The following is a 26,816-nucleotide window of genomic DNA, read 5'->3' on the forward strand; positions in this document are numbered from 1 at the left end:
TTAAACGTATAGTGTAACATACTACTTACATGTAACTGTCTTTCTGTATCTTGTTGATGTTGTCGACATTTATGCCACAAACGATGTTGCCCAACGTCTGCAGATCCAAACTCGTGATGGCACTAACATCATTATTCAACTGTTTTATCACGAATAATAAAAACGTTTCTGTCAGCTGAAAAGGAAACAACAAGAAAGTCACAACAGTCGACATTTTCACAACACAATGTTTCATGTTTTTATTTTGTTTACAAAGGAGTCAAAGCTTCTCAAGGCCTAAAATCCACTCGAGGACAAGGGCTATTGAGTAAGACAACAATCTAGTGATTGATAGGTGTAGACATTAAAATTTGATTATGTAGGGGGCGAGGGCGACTCAATAAGAATTTGTTTACACTGGACTTGAAAATGACCATGTTGTAGTCGTCTGGAAAGCAGCCCTGCAATACAGATCTACAGGCGGGCAGTTCTAAGAAAGAAACTTTGTTCATGGAATTTATACTTAGTTTTAAGCACAGATAGAGAGTAGGAGAAATTTGTTGACAGTGGTTGTAGCTAGACAAGTGTTTGTTATGAATGTTTTGCAACGCGGGCGGGGAGGCATAGATTGGAGCTCAGTCGAACACTTGCGATTAAAATAGCAATAGACCAGAGAAAAGCTTGCAACGTCTCTTAATAAAAAAAACTAATCCACAAGTATGTCCTAATATTTTTTGTTTAAAAGTGGCAGAATTACAATTATTTAGTCAAAATGATTGATTGCAGTTACCTCCCCTGAATCTTGAGAACTCTTCAATATTAAAACATACGATAAAATGCTTTGAATCTATAAACTGAATTAATTTTATGCTTACTTCTAATTAATTTTCTGACAGATCATTTTTCGTAATTTGGGGAATTTGTAGTAATTTTGACATGACACGTATGTACGTAATAATGTTTTAACCTGAAATGTGTTGCTGGACATATTTTGCGACAAGGATTGAAGTTCAGTCAATAATGATTGAGCAGAGATAGACCTGCAACGTTTCTTCTGTGAAAAAAGAGATTGTGAAAAGGATAAAAGAGCAACACCTACTAGATTTCGAAGTCGGTCCTGAGCTCTGTCAAGACAGGAAAAGATAGTCTGAGCAGCTGGTGCCCAAATATACTCGCACAATACCCGTCCCAGGATGGGTGAAATCAATATGAATAGCATTAGTTTCTAATTTGCTTTTAGTTGTGAGAATGTAGTTTTGAACACTTTATGCAGTGTGTTGCTTAAAATATATCTATCTATCTATCTATCTATCTATCTATCTATCTATCTATCTATCTATCTATAAAAGTGAACGTGTCTGTGTATCTGTGTGTCTGTGTACATTTCCCTATGAAATAACTCTGTTAATTTTTAGTCTACAGACTCGAAATTCGATATACAGGGTACTGAGATTTGAGAAAATTGATGTGATCGGTTTTTGGCCAGAAATTTGGCGATTAAGGGGTCAAAGTTCAACGATTTGACCTTTGAGAACTCTACCAAACTCGTCCGACAATTTTGGGTCTACGCACTTGAAATTTTAGATATAGATTCCTTGGACATGGATCTAACTTAATAACTTGATTTGAGCCCCAAACAATAAATTTTAAGAGGTCATAATAGGGGTCAAAGTTTTAAAAAAATTGACCTCTGCGGTCTCTTCCAAATTACTCAGACAATTTCTGGTCTAAATATTTTAAATTTTACATAAAGGGCATTCAGAGATAGGGCAAGCTTTTTCATCAGTTTGGGTAGAAAACTTTTAGTTACCAATATATAAATGTATGTATGTATGTCTGTTTGTATGCCTGCCTTAAACTTTCAATAGAGGCGACGGATTTTACCAAGATCAGTATCGTTTTAAAGTTCGATCTTTCATACGACAAATATCGAAAAATTGGCTAAAAACATTAATATCTTCCCCTTCAACCAGGCACTTTTCTACAGGGGGGGGTCACTTTTTTGCCGATATTTTTTAAAGTTATCCTCTACTTAATAACTTGATTTGAGCCCAAAACAATATATTTTAACGAGTCATAATAGGGATCAAAGTTAAAAAATTGACGGTTTTTTTTCCTCAGCATACACCCCAAACACCAGGGCAACGCCGGGCCGAAATGCTAGTATATCTATAAAAGTGAACGTACCTGTGTGTCTGTGTCTGTGTCTGTGTCTGTGTGTATGTCTGTCTGTTTGTGTGTCTGTGTACATTTTCCTTCGCAATAACTCTGTTAATTTTTAGTCTACACACTCGAAATTTGATATACAGGGTACTGAGATTTGGAAAAATCTACGTGATCGGTTTTCAGCCAGAAATTTGGCGATTAAGGAGTCAAAGTTCAACGATTTGACCTTTGAAAACTCTACCAAACTCCTCTGACAGTTTTCGGTCTAAACACTTGAAATTTTAGATATAGGTTCCTTGACCATGGATCTAACTTAACTAAATTTCAGCCCAAAACAATAAATTTTAAGGGGTCATAATAGGGGTCAAAGTTAAAAAAATTGACCGTTTTTGTTTTTATTTGTTTTGTTTTTTTCTCAGCATACACCTCCAAACACCCGGGCAACGTCGGTCACTCATGCTAGTATTCTATAAATCTATAATTAATAATAATCAGATGATTAGTGTAGAAATTAAATAATATATATATATATATATATATATATATATATATATATATATATATATATATATATATATATATATATATATATATATGGAGGTCAGATGCGAACGAACACTCCATAATTTTATTATACCATATTTCTTCAAACTGAAACATAATTATCAAAGTATCAAAGCTTTATATTATATATATATATATATATATATAAAGCTGAATGTCTGTGCGCGTGTGTGTGTGTGTGTGTGTGTGTGCGTGTGTGTGTGTGTGGTCACGAATAGGCTCCTATATGGTTGACTATTTTAAAAAACTGATTACATATTTGACCTTTGAGAACTCTACCAAACTCCTACGATAATTTTTGGTCTAAACACTTGAAATTTTAGATATAGGTTCCTTGGACATGGATCTAACTTAACTGGACTTGAGCCCAAAACAATAAATATAATAGGGATCCAATTAAAAAAAAATTGACCGTCTTTTCTTTTTGTTTCGTTTTTTTTTTTTTTTTTTGCTCAGCATACACCTCCAAACACACGGGCAACGCCGGGACCCCTTTGCTAGTATATCTATAAAAGTGAACGTGTCCGTCTGTCTGTCTGTCTGTCTGTCTGTCTGTCTGTGTACATTTCCCTACGCAATAACTCTGTCAAATTTTAGTCTACAGACTCGAAATTTGATATACAGCGTACTGAGATTTGGGATAATCTACATTATCGGTTTTCGGCCAGAAATTTGGCTGTTAAAGGGTCAAAGTTCAACGATCTGACTTTTGAGAATATCCAACGTTTTTTCACTTCTTTTTTTATTTGGCAATTTATAACTACAATAAATTGCGGTTTCACTTAATGCCTTAACTAGCAAATTGTAGCATTGCTACAAATATAATTTGCTGATTTCTTTATGTCCACTGATGAGAGGAATAACAAGAATAGCATTCTTTGAAACTTCGCAGAATAAGAACTTTGTAAATTGCTATTTAGAGTATTCAGTCGTACAATAAATTTTGATTGTAAAGTTCAACTTACAGTTTTAATTTTCTTTCTCATATATATATATATATATATATATATATATATATATATATATATATATATATATATATATGTATACATATATATATGTATGCACACATATATATATATATATATATGTATACACATATATATATATGTATACACACACACACACACATATATATATATATATATATATATATATATATATATATATATATATATACTAGCAAAAGTACCCGTCGTTAACTGGGTTCAAAAACAGCCTACAGAAAATGGACTCTGATTACCCAAATACGATGTTCAGCATGTTAAAAATATACCTTTTGTTGTAAAAATCTAATGGATAAACATCTGAAGGAGTTGATGAGGACAGGATATTTTTATGGACACATAAATCGTAAAATTGCCTACCCATTAATGAAACAGCTGTAATGGAAAATATCCAGGAAATAAACGAAGATTATAAAAAGAAAACGTGAGTCTTTGAATTTTCCAAAAACTTTTACACTATATATATATATATATATATATATATATATATATATATATATATATATATATACTAGCAAAAGTACCCGTCATTGACTGGGTTCAAAAACAGCCTACAGAAAATGAAAATGAAGGGTTGTAAAGAGATAGCTTCGAATTTGGGGGTATCAAAACCAAAGCAAAATATGATGAAAGTAAAAATAAAATAGATAAACCCCATAATTTATTATACCATACCTGTTCACACTGAAACACTTATCACAATATTCTGTGGATCTATATTATAAAACTTTGTTAAACTTTGTGACATATTTCCATTCTATGGAGGTCAGGCGCGAACGAACACACCATAATTTTATTATAACGTATTAACTGAAACATAATTATCAAAGTATACTTACGCAGATAGATATGAAAAGTCTTTATTAAAGTTTGTGCCTATTTCCATTCTATGGAGGCCAGGCGTGAATGCAGACCCCACAATTTTATTATACCATCCCTATTTAAGTTAAAACATACTTATCAAAGTATTATTATGTACATCTATATAAAAAACACTTGTAAACGTTTTTTTTAATTTTTTTATTTTTTATTTCCATACTTTGTGGACCAGGCGCGTACACAGACCCCACAATTTTAATGACTCATCATTATGCCAAATCAAACATATCCATTCCTGTGTCTCGATACATCTTCTATCATTATATGTTATCAGTTTTCTATAATAATCAACCATATAGGAGCATATTCCTGACCAGACACACACACACACAGACGTTCAGCTTTATATATAGATATACAGTATACAGTACACCTCTCGCATTTCTTCAAATATTTAAGTATATCTCTTTATGGGACAACACCGAAAGAAATGATTTTTTGACACAATGAAAAGCAGTCTCTCTGCATCATATATAACAGTTTATTTATTTTCTCCTCAAAATAACTCAAAATATAGCCATTAAAAGCTAAATCCCTGACAACAAAAGTGAGTACACCCCTTACGAAAAGTTGTCAGTATTAACATACTTGATAACTCTCAATATTTTGTGTGGTCACCATCATTATCCAAAACTGCTTTTACTCTCCTGGGCATGGAGTTTACTGGAGCTTCACATGTAACCATTGGAATGCTCTTCCACTCTTTAATTACGACGTCGTGGAGCTGGCGGATATTTGAGACTTTGTGCACCTCCGCCTTCTGCTTGAGGATGCCCCAAGGATGTTCTATTGGGTTCAAGTCTGGAGACATGCTTGGCCAGTCCATCACCTTTACCCTCAGCCTCTTAAATAAACCATAGATTGAGGCTCAGTCGAACACTTTCCATGAAAATAACGATAAAGCAGAGACAAACTCGCAACATCTCTTCTGTGAGATAGAGGTTGCAGCGAAGAGAAAAGGACATCTCTCACGAGGCCACGAAGTCTATTTTGAACCCTATCAAGGCAGGACAGATTCTTTCTAGCAGCTCCTGCCCAGATGTGGACGTACCTTTGTTACAAACTGAGCAAATATCATTTCTAAACTTAATTTCAGTAAAAGCAAAATGAATTTCTTGTTATTTTATAGCAAAATATCTTTTAGACTTAACAAATATAGAGAAGCTTTTAAAAATAAAGCTTACTTCAGAGTTTTTTGGTAGGTTAAATCTCCAAGAAGTTATCAGCCCATTACATGTGTTAGTCAAGTAAAGGGCAAAGGTGATGGTTTTAAGCCTTGCTTTAATCTAGGGCTAACAATTTGAAGAAAAAAAAAAGCAGCGGTTGTATTGGATTTGCGTCATTGTCATGCTGGAACACTGCTCTGCGATCCAATTTCTGGAGGGAGGGGATCATGTTCTGCTGCAGTACATGTTGGAGTTCATGTTTCCCTCAATGAAATGTAATTGTCCAATACCTGCTGCACTCATGCAGCCCCAGACCATGACATTCCCACCAACATGCTTGGCTGTAGGTAAGACACACTTATATGAAAATTCTTTCAAAGATAATCCTAAAGGTATATAATAAGCTCTACTCCCTATTGCGTGTGTAATGAGCTTTATTAATTTAATATATGGTATGTCTTACACGTGTTTCGTTGACTGGTATACCAAACGACTAAACAGAGACCCATATAAATCTATAAGAGAATTTTTCTTTTTAGAAAAGGGCCAAAAGTGAAAGAAGAAACGGAATTATCGCTTTCTCTTTCTTTTTCCCCCTCCAGCTATGAGTTAAATAGTATTAATACGCGTGGAGATGTTATGAAACTTTCGTTTTTATAGAATTTTTAATCCACAGCAGATGAATTACTAAGTAATATTCACTTCTTTGTCTAGAGAAAGGTCGGAGGTTAGATCGGCCAGAACATTGTTCGAACAACATCATAGAATTTTGTCAACGTACCATTTCATCCAAACAACCTGTCTGCTGCCCAAAACCCACGCAGTTAAATCTCCAACAAAACTTACCTTTTCTGGTTCCCAGTTGTTTTGTTTTCCAACTTCGAATGCATTGTCGTGAGAAAAGGTAGATAATACTTTGATTTGGTCAGTTGACAAACCGGGTGTAAGCGCACCTGCTACGCCCATCTGAGTCGAGTTCCAGGCACTTGGTTGGCCCCAAACCTGAGTTGGAAACAAAATAAAAGGATTATTCATTAAGCCTTATTGAGGATCATTTCTTGACTGAGAAAGGTAAGATGCTCTTAATTAACTTTACACACGAAATTAACTTAATTAAACCTCAATACCTAATTAACTTAATTTACTTCCAACACTAAATTAACTTAATTAACCTTCAACACTTAATTAACTTAATTAACTTCCACACTAAATCAACTTGATTTACCTCAACACTAAATATACTTAATACACATGCAACACTAAATTAACTAAATTAACCTTCAAAACTAAATTAACTTAATTAACCTCCAATACTAAATTAGATTAATTTGCCTCCAACACTAAATTAACTAAATTAACCACCAACACTAAATTAACTTAATTAACTTCCAACACTAAATTAACTTAATTAACCTCCAACAACTGAGTGAATTTTATATGGCAGACTTAGAAAATAAAACATTAAAAAATAATATAAAGCCCCCTATGTATGTACGTTATGTTGACGACATACTCCTCTTAGCTGATAATGATGAACAGATATATAAACTTCAAGATCTTTTTAAAAAAAAACTCTGTCCTTAAGTTTACAATAGAATTAAAGGATAACAAACAAATTCACTTTCTGGACGTCCTTACAGACTCATCTAACAATACTTTCGACACAGCTGTATACAAAAAACCAACTAGTACAAAATCCAGCCTCTTGCCATAATTAAAAATCTTTTAAACCGTCCTAAGATGATTTCTTCTACGAAAAAAGCACTACTAATAGAAATCAAAAATATCAAACAGGTTCTTATAAATAATTACTTTCCGAATTATATTGTTGATCAACAAATTAAACTATTGTTACAGTCCCCTAAAAACCTTAACAGCAATACTAGTCAATCTTCTAACACTAACCCTATAGACATATTTTATAAAAACCAAATGACACCAAATTTTAGAATGGAAGAAAAAATAATTAAAAGCATCATACATAGATATACAGCACCTCTAGAGAACAATTCTAAGATTAGATTTATTATATACTATAAGAAGTATCGAACCCAGAACCTCATCGTTAAAAATAACTCCTCGCCGGCGACAAAAATGTTGGAGCAAACCAATATTGTGTACAAATTTCAATCCCCCTTAGGAGAGTGTAACTCCGAAAATAAAAGCGCATATATTGGACATACAAAAACAACATTGTCCCGTCGATTAACGATGCATTTGAACAGTACTAGCTCAATATACCAGCATTTAACAAATCAACATAGCTGTTCCCCCCTCTAATCTTAGAAAGGTCCTCGTGGACAACACAAGGATTTTGCAACGAGAAAGTAATTGTAAAAAATTAAAAATACTTGAAGCACTCTATATAAAAACCCAGCACCTATCTATAAATAGCATTAATTTTGAAAGTAGCAATAATGTGCTGAAATGTTTAGCATAACCAGTATACGACTGGTTTTACTAACATTGCCTTTTATCATCCTAATTTTTAATCGAGTTTTTTATTACTCATAAATGTATATTTTAATCGACTTTTCATTGACTCTTTTTATCATTCGTAACTATATATTTCACTTCTATTTTTAATATTTTATCTCCACCTGATGATGATTCAAGAAAGAATTGAAAGCGCTCGTGTGAACCATGGAACATTTGTAAATACCTTCCATCTTGAAGTTAAAAAAATCTTACGAAAGATCGAAAAAATGAAAAAAAGAATCATTAAGCAAGGTATCTCTGTTGTTTTTAATAATGTTTGCCTGGATGAAGGAATGCTGCCTAAATACACTAATATATATATATATATATATATATAAGTACAAAACCTCGACTGTCGTTTGAGTTTCGATCCTGGCTTGAGGTAGTTGCTTGTCTAGCCGCACTGATGAGCTGTGATACAGCGAAACAGTACTGTATGTGGATGATTATATATATATATATATATATATATATATATATATATATATATATGTATATATATATAAATTCTAAATAAGTATAATAAACATTGTTGGAACAGAAGATAAGAAAAACATCAGTACAAAAAGTGTCAAATCCAACACAAAGGGACTAGTCCTTGGCTCTTTTTTGTTGGATGCTCTTCAGCCTTTGTGCATACATGTCTCACGTAGGATACTGTCATTATATATATATATATATATATATATATATATATATATATATATATATATATATATATATATATATTGCTAAGGTCATCTCCCACAAAACCCTACACAGATATATATATATATATATATATATATATATATATATAGTGGAGATGGTAATTAATAAAAACTGAAGAAAGTGCTCTGTTGTAGAGCAAATATGTGTTTTATTTTTTATTTCCGTATCTTTCTGTTAAGTTACATTATTGTTTCGGCTACTCGGCCGTTTTTTTTGGTCGTCTGTAGCGTCCTCAGACTTTTTACAGAAAGCATCCAACAAAAAAGAGCCAAGGATTAGCCCCTTTCTGTAAAAGTCTGAGAACGCTACAGACGGCCAAAAAAAAAAAAACGGCCGAGTAGCCGAAACAGTAATGTAACTTAACAGAAAGATACGGTAATAAAAATAAAACGTATATATATATATATATATATATATATATATATATATATATTAAGTAATGTGATTGATAATTTAAAATTTAAAAATCAAATTTTAATTAAATTAAAAATCCGTTTCATAAGAAGGAACAACAACAAAATCAATTATCTGTACGATCGTTTCGGAAAACAATGCTTTTTATTGTGGTATACATCAAGTTATGTACAATAATTATGTATAGTTTTTTGATAAGCAAGGTCTCCTCATCAGCAAATTTTGAAGGGTTTTTATTGAATTTAAAAGACACCATAAATAAACCTAGCATTAAAAGTAAGGCAGATGAATCTTTTAATTTTTCGTTTTTTGAAATCAGGAATTGTGGTTAAAATAGTCATTTAGATGTTTGCTATAGCTTTTTATCTTATTGAATATATATATATATATATATATATATATATATATATATATAAAAGTGAACGTGTCTGTCTGTCTGTCTGTGTACATTTCCCTACGCAATAACTCTGTCAATTTTTAGTCTATAGACTCGAAATTTGAAATACCGGGTACTGAGATTTGGGAAAATCGATGTGACGGGTATCAGCCAGAAATTTGGCTGTTAAGGGGTCAAATTTCAACGATTTGACTTTTAAGAACTCTACCAAACTCCTCCGACAATTTTGGGTCTAGACACTTGAAATTTTAGATATAGGTTCCTTGAACCTGGATCTAATTTAATAAAGTGATTTGAGCCCGAAACTATAAATTTTAAGGGGTCATAATAGGGGTCAAATTAAAAAAAAATTTACTCTTTTTTTTTTTTGCTCAGCATACACCTCCAAACACCCGGGCAACGCCGGGCTGAAATGCTAGTATATATATATATATATATATATATATATATATATATATATATATATATATATATATATGTGTGTGTGTGTGTGTGTGTGTGTGTGTAGGGTTTGTGGGAAATGACCTTGGCAAAATTCTTGATTATAAAATAAAAAAGGGCAAATACGTATTGATCCCCTGGTGCAATCAGGTGGCCGCTGGCAGACCTTGGGTGTGGCATCAAAACTCGTTTCCGGTAAACAAGTCCAAAGAGAACCAGGCTTGACTTCAGAAAGAGTGCTACAACTTTGAACCTTTCTCTCACTGGTTCCCATGGACGGCAGAATCATGTTGACACACCGGTTCCAGCTGGATCACCGAAGTTAAGCAACGTTGGACCTGGTCAGTACAAGAATGGGTGACCATTTGAGACTTTCAGGTGCTGTATGTCCTCTCTACATTCTTTCCAGTCGTCCTGGTGTTCTTGCCACTGCTAAGTCTATTTCTATTTAACAATTTTAGTTAAGGCCTTTTTTATTTTACTTTTTTTTCATCCATATATAAATGAATTCTCTTTTGGTCATTATAAACATTTTAGAAATCGGATTATATAGGTGCTTAGTCTGCGATTGGTTAAAATTATTTTTTTTTTTTACTTCCGGGAATCTAAACTGCATTCTTTAATGTTATTTTTGCATTTTTTTTATTATTCAAAGCTTCTTTAAACTATATATATATATATATATATATATATATATATATATATATATAGTTTATATGTTCAAATTCATTTAAAAGAATCAATTATCAAAATAAAATTTTGAATTTATTGTTTTAATCAAAGAACAGAATGTTTAACATCAATGTGCTTAATCCATGGATTTTCAATGTACATCTCCTCAGAGGAAAAATTCTAGCAAAATACTAATATTGGTTCGCAATTATTTTGCTAAATAGCACATACATTGAAAATATTAAAGATGAAATGCCTTTAAGGGACATATATAAAAGGGAATTAAAGTTGAAAGTAAAGAAAGGATAATTGGTATCCAAAAGCAGAATTAATTCTTGAAAAAAATTACGATCCATATCGTATGAAGATTGATGTGTGGGCAAAAACCAAGATTGATTGCTAACTGGTCATGAAGTGGTGCTCATTTTACGTTAATTTATATAGGAAGGTGAGTACCCACCTTAAAAACTTAAACATTTATTATTAATTTCTTTTTTGCGGATAGTCTAAAGCTGTTAAAATGTAGTTGCTGAAATAAATAGTTGGTGATGGCCAATAAATGTGTTCATTTTATGTAAATTTGTAAAACAAAGTGACCCCCATTTTAAAATTTAAAATATTGGAGAAAACATAAAAAAAATCGAAAGAAATTCTCCGGCGAAAGAAAACAAAGCAGCAATATTTTGCGAAAATTAATCAATTTCATTATTGGCAGTTTCTGAGTATATATATATATATATATATATAATTAATTTTTTTTTTTTTTACCGTTTTATCTGTTTAGTTACACATGTTTCGGTTACCGAATATTATTTACGATCCAGTAACTTCGTCAGACTTTACAGAAACCGGATCATAAATACGATTCGGTAACTGAAACATGTGTAACGAAGCAGATAAAACGGTAAGAAAAAAATTTTTTAAAAATAAAACACATATTTGCTCTGCAATTTTATTGAGCACTTTCTTCAGGTTTTTACTAATTACCATTTTTGCTATATATATATATATATATATATATATATATTGACACTTTATATATATATATATATATATATATATATATATATATATATATATATATATATATATTAGTGTTGAAGCGATTAATCGGAATCAGAATCCGCAATCAGAAAAAGTGAAGCTTTTTGGGGTATCGGAATCGGTATCAGAATCTAGAAAATTTGAGCCAATTTTCTTATGCCAAAATCGACTCCTTTAATTATCTATTTTATTTGATTTTGTTTTTATAAAACGTCTTCCACTGCTTGTAGTAATAATAAAATAATAAATATTTATTGATTTTAAACTTCCAGCAAGACCAAAATCTCTAGATCACACCCTCACAAGTGTGTTTTTACGTTTGAGAAAATACATATAAAACGATTTTAAATTTGAAACCAATTTAATTTAAAAATCTAATTTTTTTTTAATATATAAAAATTCAAACTTAAAATTCATATCAATATCGATTAAAAACGTAAAATTTCATTTAATTATATCGAAATACGTTTAAAAATTTCGAAATACGTTTAAAAATTTCTTTAAAAATTTCAACTCTTTCAAGGTTTGGGGAAGTGAATATTTATCTAGCCTAAGATGAGTATTGGCTGAAGAGAGCTTGATATGGATATCTTAAACAGTCCTAATTATCGGGCTTGAAACCGACGGTACCAATGATTGTCTCATCTAACAACTTTCTGTAAACAAAATACAATATATATATATATATATATATATATATATATATATATATATATATATATATATATATATATATCACTGGTTTGTATTTCAAAGTTTTTCTTTAGAGAAATTCGGAGTTTTTGAATTTCGTTGCTGGCTTCACTTACCGAAATCGCTTTTTCTACAAAAACTTTCTGCTGGTCACCATTCCATTCCGTTATTTGGCTGACACCATCCATGCATTCGTCAAAATTCGTGGAACAGATCATGTCGGATATTTGAGAAGCAGGAACCTGGATGGCAGCTGTTCCAAGACCCACGAGACGCGAACAACTACAAGAAGCTGAATTTAAAACAAAACGAACAAACAAAAAGTCGTGAGAAATAAGACCGTTTTGTTTAATAAATGAATTTGATCGACAATGCATGGCAAATATTTATTCATATGGTCTACACAGTTGGGTGTAGGTTGCCAAAAGTTAAAACAATGAATAGAAAGGAATTAAATAATTATAATAAATATTAACTGCCGAAAGCCATCGCTTGTTGGATTATGTCTTCAAGTAAATGTAACCATGCTTAGAGTTATCATATATTGGGACCCTGCGACAGTAAGTAGATATTATGGTAACTAGTAGGAATTTTGGCAAGAGTTACATTGAGTACATATCAGATAACTTGGCGGTATAGGGAAATATGAGGTGCCTTCAATAAGTTTCCAGACTTTTTTTGTACAGGCAATTTAAAATTGTCGTAGACTCCTGAAAATTCAGTATTTTATTACGATACATCTTATGACATAACTGACCGATTTTTATGATTTCAGGTTCAAATGAACAGCTACAACAGGAATTGGAATGCACCCTACTAAAGCCTGAGTGTCACAGCTGGTGAATTTCAAAAATGTCACCTGGACGTGAAGACATTTTAGAAGAACGATATGCAATAAAATTCTGTTTTAAACAACTCTTTTCCTGATCTACATTAATGATCTTCCAAATCACATCCTTACATCATTTGTAGACATTTATGCTGACGACACTACCATTTATGGTTGCACATCTAAGACAGTAAACGACCAAGTTCTCTCCAATTCTCTCTCCTCTGATCTTGAGCACGTAGTACAATGGGGAAAGGAGTGGCTGGTTACTTTTAATGCATCTAAAACCAAGCTTCTCTCTTTACATCATCAACATTCTAATCCACATTTGGCATCAATTGAAATGAATGGCTCTCGTCTTCAGGAGGCCTCAAGTTTTGACAAGCTTCTGGGCTTGACCATTACTCCTGATCTTAAATGGAACACGTAGATCAAATCTGTTGCCAAGGCCGCTGAAAAAATGGTGGGATTTTTCTATCGATCCGGTAAATATCTCACTGCTGATGCTATTCTCTATCTATATAAGAGCCAGGTACGTCCAAAGATGGAATACTGTTGCCACATCTGGGCAGGAGCTGCTAGAAAGGACTTGTCCTGCCTTGATAGAGTTCAAAATAGACTTCGTAGCCTCATAGGAGATGTCCTTTTCTCTTCGCTGCAACCTCTATCTCACAGAAGAGATGTTGCGAGTTTGTCTCTGATGTATCGTTATTTTCATGGAAAGTGTTCAACTGAGCTTCATTCTATGGTCCCCCCTCGCAAAACTTTCACAAGAAACACTCGTCTAGCTGTAAACACTATCAATAATTCCCCCCCACTCTTTATCTGTGCCTAAACCTAAACGTAGATTCCATGAACAAAGCTTCTTTCTTAGAACTGCACGCCTGTGGAATTGTCTTCCGTTTTCCTGCTTTCCGGCTGACTACAATATGGTTGTGTTCAAGTCTAAAGTAAATAAGTTCTTGATGAGCCGTTCCATATAAGTTATCAAATTTACCAAATTTTCATTACTAATGATTACTATATTGTCCAATTTCTACTGTACACTCTTTAACCCTTATCCTTGAGTGGCCTCTGGGCCTTGATAATGTGGTGATGCCTATGTAAAAAAAAAAAAAAAAAAAAAAAACTTGGAAAAAAAATCACAGAAATTTATGGAATGTTTTAGACTGTGACTTCTGGTTATTCCCTAAGCTCAAGGAAAACCTTAGAGGCTGTCGTTATGAGACAATTGAGGAGATGAAAGAGGCTGTGATGAGGGTCATTGACACAGGAGGATATCTATGAGGCCATCCAGAAGTTGTTGGAATGGTACAACAAGTGCATTGCAGCCGGAGGAGATTACTTCGAAGGGAACTAAAGATTCATGTGGGTATTATCAATAAAAGTACACATACAAAAAAGTCTGGAAACTTATTGAAGGCACCTCGAAAACCTAGAGTTCAAAGACTAGCTCCCAATGTTGTATAGTGGGGTTTCATATTAAAGAGATATGACGGGAGTGCTCATATTGGGGCACATATACAGGGTGACCCCCCCCCAAAAAAAACAGAGGACATTCAATTGTTTTTCTGAGCATTTTACAGTCAACAGAGAGAGAAAAAAAAGGCCAAAGACCCTAGTGTTTTGATGTGATGTTTTTAAACTAGTTATGACTAAAGTTTCATTTCATTCGGACAAAACCCTAAGAAACGGGGCCTAATTAGAGTTGGGGCCCGTATTTTTGAGTCACCCTGTATAACGGGACTCATGTACAAACATAACGATGATGGGGGAGAGACATTTATACAGTTCTGGGATGCTTGGGACTTCATATATATACTGACTGGAAATGTATATAAGTTCTTAACACAGAGGAGGGGAGATGCATAATCTCGTAAGGGTTACACAAAGTTCGTTATAAGATAATTAATACATTACCTTTTGAGTGTTGACACATGACAACAGTTTTACAAAACACGAAGATGATTCTTTATTCATTGGACCGGTCGAATGATGATGACGTCAGGAATTCAAATTCGGGATCTACATAGTTCATTTCGCTTCTAAAGGAATGACTACAACTCAACTCAACTGCTCTCGACTACTCTTCTGCTGACTCCCCTGATCTGATTAACTCTAGCTCTTATATTGAGAATTCCCCTTCGTCTATGACGTCAGAAGTGTGTTGCCCAAACGTGACCAATTCACTTGGCTATACATGTTTTTTCCAAACACACTTTTAACAACAAAAGAATTCTCAACATATAATTCTAACCTATTTTTTTTAAACAATATATGTTTAATTTCTATTGTTCATTCTTTAGCTGACATTTTTAATATTCAGTTTTCTAAAAGAATGAACAATCAATTCTTTTTACGATATAAACAATATCTAACTATTTCTAATAGAATTTAACAATAGACTAAATTCTAACATTACAATTTTTAACTTTGCTTACAAGGTTCGAGTCTCGGCTTATCTTAATCTCATTTTCACCTACCTAATACTCTTCTTTTTTTTTACATGGAAAACGGACAGCTCTTTTCCTGTAACACCAAGACAAAAAAGAGTTACGTGCTGGGTAATTATATAGAAATAATCATGTGGTCGCGGAACAGACAAGAGTTTCTAGGCAGTTGGACTCGGGAATTGAAAAGACAACATGCTTTCTGAGAATGTAAATAGAATTTAAACAAATGTCACCCAGATGTCTGCAATCTAGTCTCGTCTCTCAATCACGTAAGAAGGAATTCATTTTAGCCCCTCTTTTAATTTTTTCCGTAAGTCTCTCTCCCCCTTGTAAACAAACTTTCTCTCTCTAATAAAACCGTTTAAAGTCTCAGCGAGTCTCCATTGTGTTCCCCGCATATGTAGATCCGTCGATCGAGTTGAATAGAAGATCACAACTACAATGGGAAAGCGACGATGGAGGAAATGAACCGCACATGTAAGCGTCTTGCTGATCGGTCACTGGCGAAAACGCGCGTGTCCACAAGAACGTGTTTGTTTGAAACGACATGCACGACGGTTCGTTTGAAAATATTACATTTATGACCAGTGATTCAATTGTATGGAAAAGTGACGATAAAAAAAAAAATGAAAGACTAACAACCGTGCACATATATAAAAAAAAGACTTTTATTGTTTGACTAGCAGGGAGACTCGACATTACCCAGGATTGAATGATGATCAACGAATGTTTTACACTCCCATATCTTTATTGTCATCGAAATTGGTGAAATCGCCCATTTTTCAATCAAATCGATTGATTGCCTGATCGAGATGAGGATGCACAACGATGAAGCTTCACATGCCTCTCCTCCTTCAGTGACTTAATCCACAATAGATTGCAGTCTAAATTGCACTGTAGAGAGCTTAACGCTGATTTTATAAAATATTTTTTTATATAATGGCTTGCAATAAAGTTTAAAATGCAAAAGTCAAGTACCACGCTTTAATTGTGCTTCAGACAGAAATAATAATTTCGAACAGGCCCCTGTGATATCAAAGAACCTACTGTTGATTTAATATACCGAGCCTGTCTACTTGTGTGATAATAAAACTTCTTAAATGCACTTATAATATTAGGCTGTGTAACAAAGCGCAGACGCATATATGCAAATGTATGCAAAATGATGTCACTGTAGGGGAAAAGAAAGACTATAAAAAGGACATGAGAGCACGTTCGAGAAAATGATCAGCTTAAAGACATCACAGCCCTAATGAGAAGTCACGCATGGTGGGAAAATGAGGAAATAAATGTACAACAAAAGAAAACAAAGTTCTTTCCTATTTTTGTCTACTTTGCGACTGAGTTTACAACGTGTTGGGTAGCATAACAGTTGTATAAGGCATTAACTTTAGTCAAAATCGCCTGTTCCTTATTTCTATCAAAACTTATCCAAGAACACTGCCAGGCACATAAAGTATATTAGTGTGAAAGTAAAATTGTCCATGTGTGTGTGTGTGTGTGTGTGTGTGTGTGTGTGTGTGTGTGTGTGTGTGTGTACGCGTGTTCCCTACCAAACTACTCTGTCAATTTTCAGTCTACAGATTCGAGATTTGACATCAGGGGTATTGAAATTTAGGAAAATCTTTTTAATCGGTTTTCAGCCAGAAATTTGTCTGTCCAGGGGCCAAAGTTCAACGTTTTGACCTTTGAAAACTCTATCTCCACCAATTTTGGGTCTAAACACTTGAAATTTTAGATGTAGGTTACTTAGATATGGACCAAACTTTTTAATTTGATTTGAGCCCAAAACGATAAATGTTAAGGGGTCACAATAGGGGTTAAAGTTTAAAAAACTTGACCTTTGCGGTCTCTACCAAATTACTCGATCAATTTTTGGTCTAAACATTTGAAATTTTACATAAAGTTTATTCAGACATAGGGCAAGCTTTTTAATCTGATTTTAGCTGAAAATTAGGCTACCAAGGGGGAGCACAGTTCAAAAAATTTGACCTTTGTGGTCTCTAGCAAACTATTCAGCCAATTTTGGGTCTAAACATTTGAAATTTTACATAAAGGGTAATCAGATATGCAGCAAACTTTTTAATCAGTTTTTGGACTAAAAATTGGCTACGAAGAGGTCCAAGTTAAAAGAGTTATCCTTTGTAGACTCTACCAAACTCCTCCGCCAATTTTGAGTATAAATACTTGAAATTTTAGATGTAGGTTTCCTGGACATGAGTCAAACTTCTTAATATATATATATATCTATATATATATATATATATATACATATGCACATGAAGTTATGAACAGTACATAGGGTCCGAGCAAAGCCAGGCTGAACAGCTATTAAAATAGAAAATAAAAAGGCTTAGATAGCTTGCTTGCTATCTCAAAAATGTTTGTTGGAATGACGCGTGTGAACAGTTGTTCAACTTTTGTTTATTGTTGTGGGGTAGAAATAATCCGCATTTGAGAACTAAATGAAATCAACCAGTCCTATGAATACCACTGGTTTCAGAGACTAAATGGAGACGCTTACACTTAGTCGTAACTCTATTCATAATCTCGGGAAGAGTCTATCTACACCCGAAATAGGGTAGGTCAGTGTTGTGGGGTACAAATCACCCCTATTTCAGAACTAAATGGAATCAACCAGTCCTATGAATACCACTGGTTTCAGAGACAAAATGGAGACATTCATACCGTGTTTGACGTTCCTCTCATACCACGTTAGTGGCTCCTGTATTCTTTATTTATTTAATTTAATTACATATCATATTTATACACTTTACACTCCTTGTGGTTTCTTTCATTTGTGACCCCTAGCACGGGTCTACAACACTTATTACAATTTTACAGTGACTCGTGAATGGGAAAGTGTCAATGTCTTTCTTCAGTGTAGGTTTCCAAAAATTACAAATATTAATTGAAAGGAATTGAAGTGAAAAAGTGTTCTCTTTTATTTTATTTTATTTTATTTATTTATTTATTTTTATTTTTATTTATTTTTTTTTTTGCATAAGCATCACGGCCCTGTCGGTGGGGCATTAGAATACACCGACTGCCCCCCTGCAGAGGGTAAAAGTCCCTCAATGGGGATCCTGGATATGACCTTGAACTATATCCAGTGGTGAGGCCCCAGCTTGTGGGCTTTGGGGAGTGTGGAGCCACCCTTTAATTACCATTGCTCCCAGGTCCACTCTGACCCAGAGTGGTAGTACCTGTTAGGGTTCCAACTATGGGTAAAATAGAAACCGACGTGACAACAACAAATATATTCTATTAACAAATTTTTCTTCAAAATCTTTGGATTCGGCATTAAATAACCCGAAAAGGGTTGATATGCCGTAAAACAAAAACAACCAACCAACCTACATAGGCATCACCACTTATCAAAGCCAAGAAGCCACTTGAGGATAAGGGTTAAAGAGTGTACAGTAAAAATTGGACAATATAGTAATCGTTAATAATGGAAGTTCGGTAAATTTGTTAACTTGTATGGAACGGCTTATCAAAAACTTGTTTACATTAGACTTGAAGACAACCATATTGTAGTCAGCTGGAAAGCAGGAAAACGGAAGACAATTCCACAGGCGTGCAGTTCTAAGAAAGAAGCTTTGCTCATGGAATCTACGTTTAGGTTTAGGCACAGATAAAGAGTGAGGGAAATTAGTGATAGTGTTTTCTGCTAGATGGGTGTTTCTTGTGAAAGTCTGGACCATAGATTGGAGCTCAGCCGAGCACTTGCCATGAAAATAACGATAAAGCAGAGACATACTCGCAACATCTCTTCTATGAGAAAGAGGTTGCAGTGAAGAGAAAAGGACATCCCCTACGAGGCTACAAAGTCTATTTTGAACTCTATCAAGGCAGGACAAGTCCTTTCTAGCAGCTCCTGCCCAGATGTGGCAACAATACTCCATCCTTGGACGTACCTGGCTTTTATATAGATAGAGAATTGCATCAGCAGTGAGATATCTACTGGATTGATAGAAGGATCCGACCATTTTTCCAGCGACATTGGCAACGGATTTAATGTATGTATTCCATTTAAGATCAGGAGTAAAGGTCAAGCCCAGAAGCTTGTCAAAACATGAGGCCTCCTCAAGATGAGAGCCATTCATTTCAATTGATGGCAGATGGGAATCACAGCGTTGATGATGTAAAGATAAAAGCTTGGTTTTAGATGCATTAAAAGTAACAAGCCACCTCTTTCCCCATTGTACCACTTGCTCAAGATCAGAGCAATATATCTTGGAGCAATATATGTTCAAGTGAAGATAGGCGTGCTCACATTGTAAACAACTGAGGCGAGACTTAGGGTTAGGTTTAGGATTAGGTTTAGGTTTAGGTTTAGGGTAGCTGGAGAGTGTGTCAGTATCTTTCTTCAGTACTATTACACTTCTGTGTTTCATGCAAATCTAGACAGATCAGCAATGTAAATGAAAGAATAAAATGGCGTAAAAAACTCTACCGCACCCACCCTATCATCCAAACATTGCTCCATCTGACTACAGTCTATTTTGTTTCGATCTGTCACTTTAAATCAACAAATGCCATTTTTTTCACTTAAATTTTAAGAGTATTTCTTATAATAATATTGTTAAAGGAAGCAAAACAAAGTCCCTTCTATAAGCAATAATTTATGCAACTTTTTTATATGGCCTACACAGTTGGGCGTAGGTTGCCAAAAATAAGACCTTGAATATGCCTTTTAATGTGAAAAAGAGTGTCAACGTTTTTCTTCATTGCATCTAAAAGCTTTTAGACTGTTCCACAGACTTCTAAAAACCCTCTAAATATAATCCTTAAAATGTCCGGTTGAAATTACTATATCCTTGGGTCTGATTTGTCATTGTATGGCCAAACCATCTCACTAGAGCATGTGTTTGCCAGAAGACATAAATATCAATGTTTATGACGTTACTCACCATGTTGCCCAGAATGTATATCCCATAATTCATAATGACTAGCAGGACCTGTGGAAATTCCACAGCAGCATCTTTCATATGTAATATATTGCTGGTGGGCATTCTGTGGACGTTTAGGATGAAAGGAGACCCCACAATATTATTGTAGCCCTTTTGTTAAAACTGCAAAAGTATTTATTTTAGTAATCTGGTTAACGTAGTGTCAGAATATATTTGGTTTATTATGGTTTATCTCCAATATCCTCATAAAAGTCCGTGACATATTTCCGTTGTATGGACATCCGACGCAAACGGAAACTCCACAATATCATTATACCATCTTTAGACAGAACAGATACTACCCTTGGATCCTAGCCTGGAAACCAAGTAAGTATATTATAGTTTCACGTACGACCCAAAACTGACAACATTTATTTTATTTTAATTTTTTTTAGTTTTTACATTCGGTGATCAGGAGATCCTATTTATTAAAAAGGAGGATAAAAAGTGATAATATACTACGAGCATTAAATTAATGTATCTATATATTAATTTAATGTTATCACCTTCTATTAACATTTTTAATAAATAGGATCTCCCGATCAAATAATTCATAATCGGTAGTACCTTTAATGTACATACATTAAAGGTACTACTGTATTAATATATAAACTAGCAAACCTGTGGAAATTCCACAGGGGACTTATTCATATATATTGATGTTGGCATTCTGTAGATGTTCAGTCTAAATGCAGATGCTGATATTATTGTAGTGTTTAATATGTAGTGTAATAATTATTAAATACCTACAGACACTAGTGTTTCATCCTTTCGGGAATCTTCAGTGCAGGGTGTCACGCTTAATACCAGTTGAACGATTCGAACCCCGCATCACGAGACATCTCTGGCTCGATTTAGCGAAGACCTAATCTATTCGGCTACCATTAACCGCGTGAAATAACGTTGAATTTAAACATTTTTAATTTCAAATGTTCATTTACGTCAGTCAGTTTTTTTATAAATAATTTTATCAAGAATTCTTCACAAGTTTTGGTTTCGGTTTCGATTATGACTTGTGCCTCGAAATAACGTCTTTTATACATACATCAAGATCATGAAAATGTCGCCACAAAAACTAACCTCTCCTTGCAAAAAACGGCCCAGTTGACGGTTAAAGAATTAATGTTTTGGGCCAAATGTTCGATATTTGTCATCCGAGGGATCAATCTTTCTAATGATACTAATTTTGTCAGTGTTCGTTGCATTGCGTTGAAAGTTTTTGCGAGACACACAAGCACACATACAACTTTTCTTTATATAAGCTATGATCGAAACTGAAACCAAAACTTATGAAGAATTCTTGGTAAGATTATTTATGACAAGAAATGAAAGTACATAACAATTATATGACCCGGATGTAAACATGACACAGAAAATAACATACACGCTATCCTATTGACATATAGAATAAGTTCAGTTAGAATTTTATCAAGCACATTCATCTCATTTATACACCGATTTTTTTAAAAAATGTTTTTCTTAATATAATTTAAGTAAACTTTCGCCTGTGAAAAACGGGCAAAAGTTATAGCCTGTTGATTTAGAATGAGTGTTTTATGCCAGATTGGTGGATGAATATCGTTAAATCTATGCTCATTTTTACTTAATACTAATCCCTATTAATCCCTATTAATCCCTATCAATCCTTACTGTGCACCGAACGGATACCCTATCCTTATATTCAGTTATGATAACAAATGTCCATACAAATTTTCAGACAGATCGATTCAGTAGTTTCCAGAGTAATAGACAAACAGAGGGGCAGATTAAAAGAAACAAATCAGAAATTTGAGGTAAAGCAATTCTTTTCTTTTCTAATTCTTAATTTTTATTTTATCTAACTTACGTCAAAAAAATTTTTTGTGTGTGGGGGGTGGAGAGGGTTGAATTTCTCTAAATGCTAAAGTTTTGATTAGCAGACTTGACAAAAATCTTACCTGTGCTTCTTTTCCGACGAGTATTCGTAGTAGCTATGGAAGCAATAAGAACTTTAACGATTTTGCTTATTATCGCATCCATTTTGTTGCATTCTCCTTCCCCTTGAGCCACACACTTGAGTTTCATCTTCTGTAAGCGGTTTGCACCCAAAGCAAGAATTTCAAACGCTTCATTGATACTGGCCTACAAGAACAACAAAAAACAAGAAAGCATTACATTAATTAATCCTATTATAAATTTTCCTACTGTGTGTGTGTGTGTGTGTGTGTGTGTGTGTGTGTGTGTGTGAGGCAGTTTGTCTCAGTCTACAGGAAATCCACCCAGGCAAGTTAGGTACCGAAATGAAGTTTATGACCCAGCGGATGTTTTAGTGATATTTATATCCATGTTTGGCGTATGGAAATGAAAAAAAAAAAAAAAAAAAAAAAAAAAAATGCAAAACAATAACGATTTACTAAACAACGTTTTATTTACTGGATACTTTTCCGGTATTCACCGGAAGTTATTATCTCCCTTAGTTAATTCGATTTACTGTGTGTGTGTGTGTGTGTGTGTGTGTGTGTGTGTGTGTGTGTGTGTGTGTGTGTTTTGGGGTTATTTAATGCCGAATTCAATTATTTTGGAAACAGGTTTTATGCTTCAAGTTCTGTATATCTTCAAATATTTATTCGTAGAGTTTGGTTTGGTTTGGTTTGGTTGTTTTACGGCATATCAACCCTGTTGGGTTATTTAATGCCGAATTCAATTATTTTGGAAACACTATTCATGTTGCCTCCAGTTATTCTGTGGAAAGGTTTTTATTCTTCAAGCTCTTTGTATCTTCAATCGTTACTTTGTAGTGTTTGGTTTGGTTTGGATGTTTTATAGTGGATTTTATCATTTCTGTTTCCTGCCCTGCAGAACATGAATGAGTTTTGCAATGGGAGAGGGATAAGGGTTACAGTATTACACTCATTTCATTTCAGTTACACGTCCATATTTGAATTATAACGGACATATTTGTCCCCAAAAAGAATATGAATTGCATCATATCTTTTTAAATATATTAATGGCTATATGACGTTAGAAAAAATATCTCACTCTCTTTCACAACGCGAAGCCCCCTCCACACACTTTTTTGAATTTCCAACGACTTTTTCCGTTTCTGAAATGGAACAGGGTCTTACATTTCATTACATCAAAAATATATTTTCAAATATTTGTACTGGTGTTTTGTTTTTTAATTTCGTTCATTCAGAGGAAGTCTTGAAATAAAGACGAAAAGCTTATGAACACACCACTTGATTTGCATCATTTTTACTTCTCTATTTCGTCAGAATACTATTTCCATTATTCTCATATATATATATATATATATATATATATATATATATATATATATATATATATATATATATATATATATATATATATATATATATGATGAAAATAATGGAAATAGTATTCCGACAAAATAGAGAAATAAAAAGGAACAAACCGTATTATGTGTTCATCAACCTTTCGTCTTTATTTCGAGACTTCCTCTGGATGAATGAGATTAAGAAACAAAAAATACCAGTACAAAATATTTGAAAATGTATTTTTTGTTTCTTAATCTCATTCATGTTTTTGAGAGATAAAGAACTTTAATGGAACATTCGAATATCTATGTATCTCATAAAGAGTTCAAGTTTTAACCCCAGGTCGTGGGCCCCTTGATTTCTGGGAACTTCAACTGAAGTAAAATAAAACAAAAAAGTATATTGAGCAAGTTTAATTTAGCTGGGATAGTTTTATATAAAATATTACAGCCAATAATATTTTGTAAGACCAATTATCACTGGATTTACACACCAGTATATTTATTGCATTACATTATTTTGAAGTATATATATATATATATATATATATATATATATATATATATATATATATATATATATATATACTAGCAAAAGTACCCGTTGTTGACTGAATTCAAAAACAGCCTACAGAAAATGGACTCTGATTTATGAAAGTATGATAGGTTATGAAAAGGAAGGGTTGTAAATTTGGGTTGAATTTGGGGGTATCAAAACCAAAGCAAAATATGATGAAAGTAAAAATAAAATAGATAAACCCCATAATTTATCGAATTTGGGGGTATCAAAACCAAAGCAAAATATGATAAACCAAAGCAAATATGATAAACCAAAGCAAAATATGATAAACCAAAGCAAATATGATAAACCAAAGCAAAATAGATAAACCCCATAATTTATCGAATTTGGGGGTATCAAAACCAAAGCAAAATATGATGAAAGTAAAAATAAAATAGATAAACCCCATAATTTATTATACCATACCTATTCACACTGAAACACTTATCACAATATTCTGTTGATCTATATTAAAAAAAACCTTGTTGAACTTTGTGACATATTTACATTCTATGGAGGTCAGGTGCAAACGAACACCACATAATTTTATTGTACCATATTTCTTCAAACGGAAACATAATTATCAAAGTATACTTACGCAGACAGATATGAAAAGTCTTTATTAAAGTTTGTGCCTATTTCCATTCCATGGAGGCCAGGCGCGAACGCAGACCCCCACAATTTTATTATACCATCCCTATTTAAGTTAAAACATACTTATCAAAGTATTATTATGTACATCTATATCAAAAACACTTGTAAACGCTTTTTTTAATTTTTTAATTTTTTGTTTCCATACTTTGTGGACCAGACCCCACAATTTTAATGAACCACCGTTCTGCCAGATCAAACATACCCATTCCTGTGTCTCAATACATCTCCTATCATTATATGTAATCAGATTTTTAAAATAGTCAACCATATAGGGAGCCTATTCGTGACCACCCCCCCACACACACAGATACTTAGCTTTATATTATATATATATGTGTGTGTGTGTCTCTGTGTGTCTGTGTAGAAAAGAAAGGGGGAGAATAAGCGAACGGCACACTCAATTTTAGATTTTTAAATAATTTAAAATTTTGTTTAAATACTTATAAAATATCTTTTTAATTTGCTAGTTTGTTCGGAACAATATATATATATACATTAGAAGGACAATGGCTGCCCTGCTCCCTTTCCCCTGCACCCCCCCACACACAAATTGTTAGTACATACTTAGGGGATTTTTTTGATAAAGAAGTTAAACCGTATCTTAATAGATTGAGTATACACCTATTAAAAATCTGAGTTGAAAGAAAAGGAAACATCTGAACCCCAACCTCTCTCTCTCTCTCTCTCCACATACATACACACACACACACACACGCGAGCGCGCGCGCGCACACACACACACACACACACACACTTTGGTACCTACCTTTGGGATATTTTTGGCATCACTCCAGGTAGCAATGAAAATACGAGCTTGGGTGACTTGATCCGTCGTTAGACTGGAGGGATTTGTAAAGCTTTGAAATGAAAAGAAAGAAAAAAAAAATGAATAAATATTTATTTATTAATTAATTTATTTATTATTATTTGGACGTTTAAATATAATTTGTTTTGTAAATAACATTATTTATTTAAACGTTTTCTTTTTATCTGGTTACATACTACGGAATCACGGTGACACATCAGTTCTCGTAAGATCACCGAAGTTAAGCAACGTTGACCCTGGTCAGTACCAGACAGGTAACCATTTGGAAATAACAGGTGTCTTATATAAGAGGACGTCGACATTTCTGGCAGCTTCTGCATCGCACCTGGTCTCTAACTATCTCGACCCTGTCCTGCCGCTGTATCAGGCTGGTTGAGACAAGAAAGTACGGCTTGCTCTGCGCAAAACCAGCTTCACTTTAAACGAACTCCTAGTGCGAGTGATTCATCATCCCGAGGATGATCAGATGGTTTTCGTCGTTCCAATGGACGAAGCAAATTCATTCATGATGAAAGTAACATGTAGTATATTACTGGTTGTACTTTCATGTTATTTTCATGGGTGTTCAAGACGCTGTTGTTTGCATAGTTCCCAGTGCATTTCCTTCCCCACCTGGTCGTGTCTATTTTTATATTCTTTTGGGGGCTAGTTC

The 26,816-nt window shown here is 33.6% G+C and overlaps 1 protein-coding gene across 1 annotated transcript in view; it reads right to left on the reverse strand.

The window, feature by feature from the left end:
• LOC145266327 (uncharacterized) overlaps positions 1-26,816 on the reverse strand; it is a 231,629-nt gene that overhangs the window by 38,399 nt on the left and 166,414 nt on the right. The window contains exons 30-34 of the mRNA XM_080121913.1: positions 26,105-26,195; positions 22,786-22,969; positions 12,728-12,903; positions 6,608-6,763; positions 30-175 (exon numbers count right to left, since the gene is read on the reverse strand). Coding sequence (XP_079978039.1) covers positions 30-175; positions 6,608-6,763; positions 12,728-12,903; positions 22,786-22,969; positions 26,105-26,195 — 753 coding nt within the window. The remainder of the gene's footprint in view (positions 1-29; positions 176-6,607; positions 6,764-12,727; positions 12,904-22,785; positions 22,970-26,104; positions 26,196-26,816) is intronic.

The sequence above is a fragment of the Euprymna scolopes genome, chromosome 41 (assembly GCF_053919585.1).
Source record: "Euprymna scolopes isolate OS-2025 chromosome 41, ASM5391958v1, whole genome shotgun sequence".
NCBI lineage: Eukaryota > Metazoa > Mollusca > Cephalopoda > Sepiida > Sepiolidae > Euprymna > Euprymna scolopes.